The sequence below is a fragment of the Montipora capricornis genome, chromosome 3 (assembly GCF_036669925.1).
Source record: "Montipora capricornis isolate CH-2021 chromosome 3, ASM3666992v2, whole genome shotgun sequence".
Lineage (NCBI taxonomy): Eukaryota > Metazoa > Cnidaria > Anthozoa > Scleractinia > Acroporidae > Montipora > Montipora capricornis.
In genome coordinates this window covers 60,854,507-60,858,820 of record NC_090885.1, presented here as the reverse complement: position 1 = coordinate 60,858,820, position 4,314 = coordinate 60,854,507, and the positions used below count along the sequence as shown (strand labels likewise).

The following is a 4,314-nucleotide window of genomic DNA, read 5'->3' as shown; positions in this document are numbered from 1 at the left end:
CTCCGTAACAGAAGCAAAGGACCGAAAGTTATATTTTAACGCCCAAAAATGCGAACTAAGCAAGGTACAGATTTTGTTAGCTTGCTTCATTCAAAACAAATATTGAAGCAAAAGTGAATAAATATTGATACACAGCTTTTAGGAACAGCAGAAGGAAGGTTTCAGGATGGTCAATCGAGAATAAAATATTTTGTCATCAGCAACAACGTTTACGACATGAAAACAACATTAATTTTGAACCCCGAATATAAAAAGTTACGATCAACGACAAACATTTTGGGATATTTTTGCTACGTTCAATTTTGCTACTGTACTTTTGGCCGCAAAAGGAAAGCGCAAAATCGAAGTGACATCGGATTCAGCAGGCGCCGTGATGAAGTTTATACCGCGGCGGAGAAACAGTGGAGCATCTGTGTGAAACGATGGCAAGATACAAGGTTTTGTTTTTGTTAGTTTTCTTTTTCTTTCAAGTGTTATAAAGTTTGACAAGAAATGTGCAAATTCAACACAAAGATCTCAATCGTGCAACTTGCCATTATTGAGCTTCATAGGGGTACGTTTTGTTCAAAGATCCACTAAAACGCCATTCGCGTTACATGACTTTCGACGCCATTGCCGGTTAAGTTAATCGTTCTACTGTGTCCACCAGAGAAATCTACGCATTTCCCACTACCCTCTCGATCCTAAGAAAATACGCGTAGAAGGCTATGCACAAAGGCACCACTTAGCAGGGGAGTGACAGGCAGGACTTTTACCGACACGGAAAAAAAGAAAAAAAAAAAGAAAACGAAAAATAAAAAAACACGAAATTAAAGACAGATTCCGACTGGGTTTGGCAACCCAGTAATAAGTGGGGAAGGGTGGTTTTTTGGACTGTGTATCCGCGTATCCAGCCTCTTCAGGGGTGCAGCTTAAAAATGGCAAGGTATTCTGCAGTTACCTTTGAATCAAAACCATGAATAAACCATGTAATGCTTACTAATTCGGGCTCTTTGAAAATTAACAAACACCAAAGAGGAAGACGTTGATTTTAAAGGTTCTTGTTCTCAAAGGACACATTAATGCGTATCTCGTTTTGTACAGAATTCTATTGGAAAAACGCTGTAACTTCTTTTTGTGTTTTCTAAAAGGAGATGTAGTGGTTGCAGAAAAAGAAGAAGCCTGAGAGCCAATAGCTTCTTTCAGGAATTCCCGAAGGTGTCTCTGTCATCATTAATGAAGGTCATATTTTACTTCACGCAAGATGATCCCCAAAAACGAATTGCACAAGCTCTGAACTTGAACCAGAGTGTGGTGTCAGCGATCTGTCGCCGGCTGCAAGATGTTTGTTCCGTAGACGTGCAGAATAGGCCATTCATACCGTTTGGTGGCCCTGGTGCTGTGGTAAAGTGCAATGAAAGTAAATTCAACCACAAGCTAAAGGTATGGATATATATATGTATATATAAGCAGTGTACGGTTGGTTGACCTAACGATGAACTCCCAGTAAGAGGATCCACAGGATACAATGTCTCGACGCGAATTTGTGGTTAAGTGTACGTAAGGAAAAGCGACGAAGAGACAAACTCTTGACTGTTCTGTATATATATATATATATATCAAGAGAAAATGAGGGGACAGAGAAAGAGGCTCCCGGTTCAGCCCTTGGGATATGTCATGTCCACGAAAGTTATTTTTAGACGAGTGGAAGTCTTCCGAGACGTCCGCATGCAGGCCAACCTCGGTCCGATGTTTGAAAGAAAATATATATTCATCAGCCTTCCACGTGCGCCATCATTTTCTCTTTTCACTAAGAACCTGAGAGCGAGGCAAGACTGCATGCGGACATCTCAGAAGACAGACTTCCGCTCGTCTAAAAATAACTTTCGTGGACATAACATATCCCGGCCAACGCCTTGAGCCTCCCTCTCTGTCCCCTCATTTTCTCTTGTATATATATATAGAAGCATTTACAGGATGTGCTACTTGTATCTGCGTACTGATAACAAACAAAAAATTTCTTTTTCGCTTCCTTTTCAGTACAATAGAGGGAGGAGAGCTAGGCAGGACTCGTGGGTGTTCGGAATCGTGACAACAGAGTACACACCATCAAGAGGGTATTTTCAAGTTGTTGAAAGAAGGGACGCGGGCACTCTTCTTCCCTTAATTCAGAGATGCATTCTCCCGGGGACAGAGATTCACACTGACGACTGGGCAGCATATAGGAGATTAAATACGCTACCAAATGTCGTTGCACATCGGGTGGTCGTTCATGCTCGTCATTTCGTGGATCCACGCACAGGTGTCCACACTCAAGAAATAGAATCAAGCTGGAGTAATCTTAAACTTGGACAAAAGAGGAGGAAAGGCCTGCGTAAGGAAGACCTTCAGGTCTCTCTCGACGAAAGAATGTGGCGGCAATGGAGAGGAGGTGGCCCGGATGTCATCATGCGTAACTTTTTTGCGACCTTACAACTGCACTTTCCAGTGGATACTCCAGTACCGTAACGCTAAGCCTTCTCGTATTTTTCGTTTTTATTACCTTTTTCTTTACAACGTATGGATGAATTATTCTGCCCCAGGTCCAATCTAGTCGCATCTTCAAGATGATCTTGGGCAATATAATTTTTGCAAATTAGCCCTACTTGTTGTCTCGTTCTTAAGCTGAAAATTCAAAAGAATTGAACTAGGCAACAAGGGCTAATTTGCAAGCGAACAAAAAAATGCCGAAATGGTGGCCATTTTGGAATAAGATGTATTGCGCCCGTGAACGATTAACCAGGGCTGATTAAATTGCTATTAGTTACAAATTGAGCTGGGGGACGTTAGAAGTAATAACACGTAATTCGTTTTTTATCGACCTGTTTTGTGCGGAGCTGACAATTACTAGTAATTTAAATAAAACAAATTATGAAGTATTAGAAGAAAGTTAAGAATCTTAAATTAATTCTTATCCTATTGTTGCCACGAAACTGTGCAATTAACATAGCAGTAAAAAGAACAAATTCAAAATGAACAATTTTATTTGCTGAGTTTTCACTTGGGAAACTAATTCGTTACAACTTAAATGAAAGAGGAACCCTAAGAGCAAAAAATCAAACGCCTTATACAGTCAAATCTGTATTAAGGTGGCTTACTACAGTTTTCCGCGGCTTTTTTTTTGCCGAATCATCCACGCACGCACGAGCGAGATATCGTCACAACGCGCGGAAAATACACGCGAGTATTAAAGGGGAAACCCAACAAAAACAATAAACATGGCGGTCGTAAAAAAAATTTTTCAAATCATTTCCCGTTTCAGTCTTTTCAAGAGAGCAGAATGTTCGTCAAGTTTATTGAGAGTAGAAAAAAACTTCCTGCTTAGAAACCGTAGTATTCTAACGTCAGGAAAATTGTGTTTTCTTGACAACACCGATTTGAGTAACATGAGCGGGCACACTATATTGTCGGAACAACAAAACAATTGTAAAAGTACATGCTCACTTCCTTCCTTTTGGCAAATTGCTCTTGTAACTGCTCTGGTCTTTGGCTTGTCCAAACACAAAGTAGCACATGCGGCCGGAAAGGAGAACGACCCGAGCCATGCTTTAACAAAATGTCGTTTAGAGAGGAAGCGAAAAGTCGCCGATAAAATGCTTTCCTTACGTGCGAGTAAGGATACAAATGCCGAACCTCCAGCGAAACAAAAAAGCACTGGAAGAGACGAGAAACCAACAGATAGCCAGGTGAATAGCTTCACTATGGATGCCATTGATGTTGGGTATCATTGTCACATGTAAAAGCCATGTGGTCAGTACTGAGGAGGTTGCAAAACTGAAATTGTTTCCAAGTAATTTTACCACAGAATTCAATAATTCAATACTAGAATAGCTGCAAGTTTCACCTACATTTAAAGAATTACTACTGTCTTAGAGCCACATCACCAGGAGCAAGGCCAATTGCCAAAAGAACAAGACTAATCTTCATGAACCTACTTCAACAGTGCCCTTGGCAGGATACAGAATTTGTGACTTTGGAAAACTTCAAAAAGATCTTGACAAATGCCAATTCTGTGACCAAGGTATATGCTGTACAGTAGTTTTAGAACATTTCTAGGCAACTATAGCCTACCAAAATTCAAGCTCATAATTTTTCATGAAGACTAAAATGTCAAAGGAATGTTTTCACACCAGTGAGGCTGGAAAAAATTAAGATGAATTTCTTGGGGTTTGCATAAATTCCTCTGCCATGAAAACTGAACCAATTTTTGTTACATGTAAGTTGTAGTCACCTGTATTTATCAATAATTATTATTTAGGTGAAGCTGGTTGTTGTTTTGAATGGAGATTTCATAAT

At 40.1% G+C, this 4,314-nt stretch overlaps 1 protein-coding gene across 1 annotated transcript; it reads left to right on the top strand.

Annotated features, from left to right (window-relative positions):
- Positions 1-2,697, top strand: LOC138041533 (uncharacterized). The gene is made up of 2 exons (XM_068887273.1): positions 1-1,422; positions 2,020-2,697. Exons 1-2 carry the CDS (start codon positions 1,216-1,218, stop codon positions 2,485-2,487), a joined length of 675 nt encoding a protein of 224 aa, XP_068743374.1. The 5' UTR covers positions 1-1,215; the 3' UTR covers positions 2,488-2,697.
- The last annotated feature ends 1,617 nt before the right edge of the window (positions 2,698-4,314 follow it).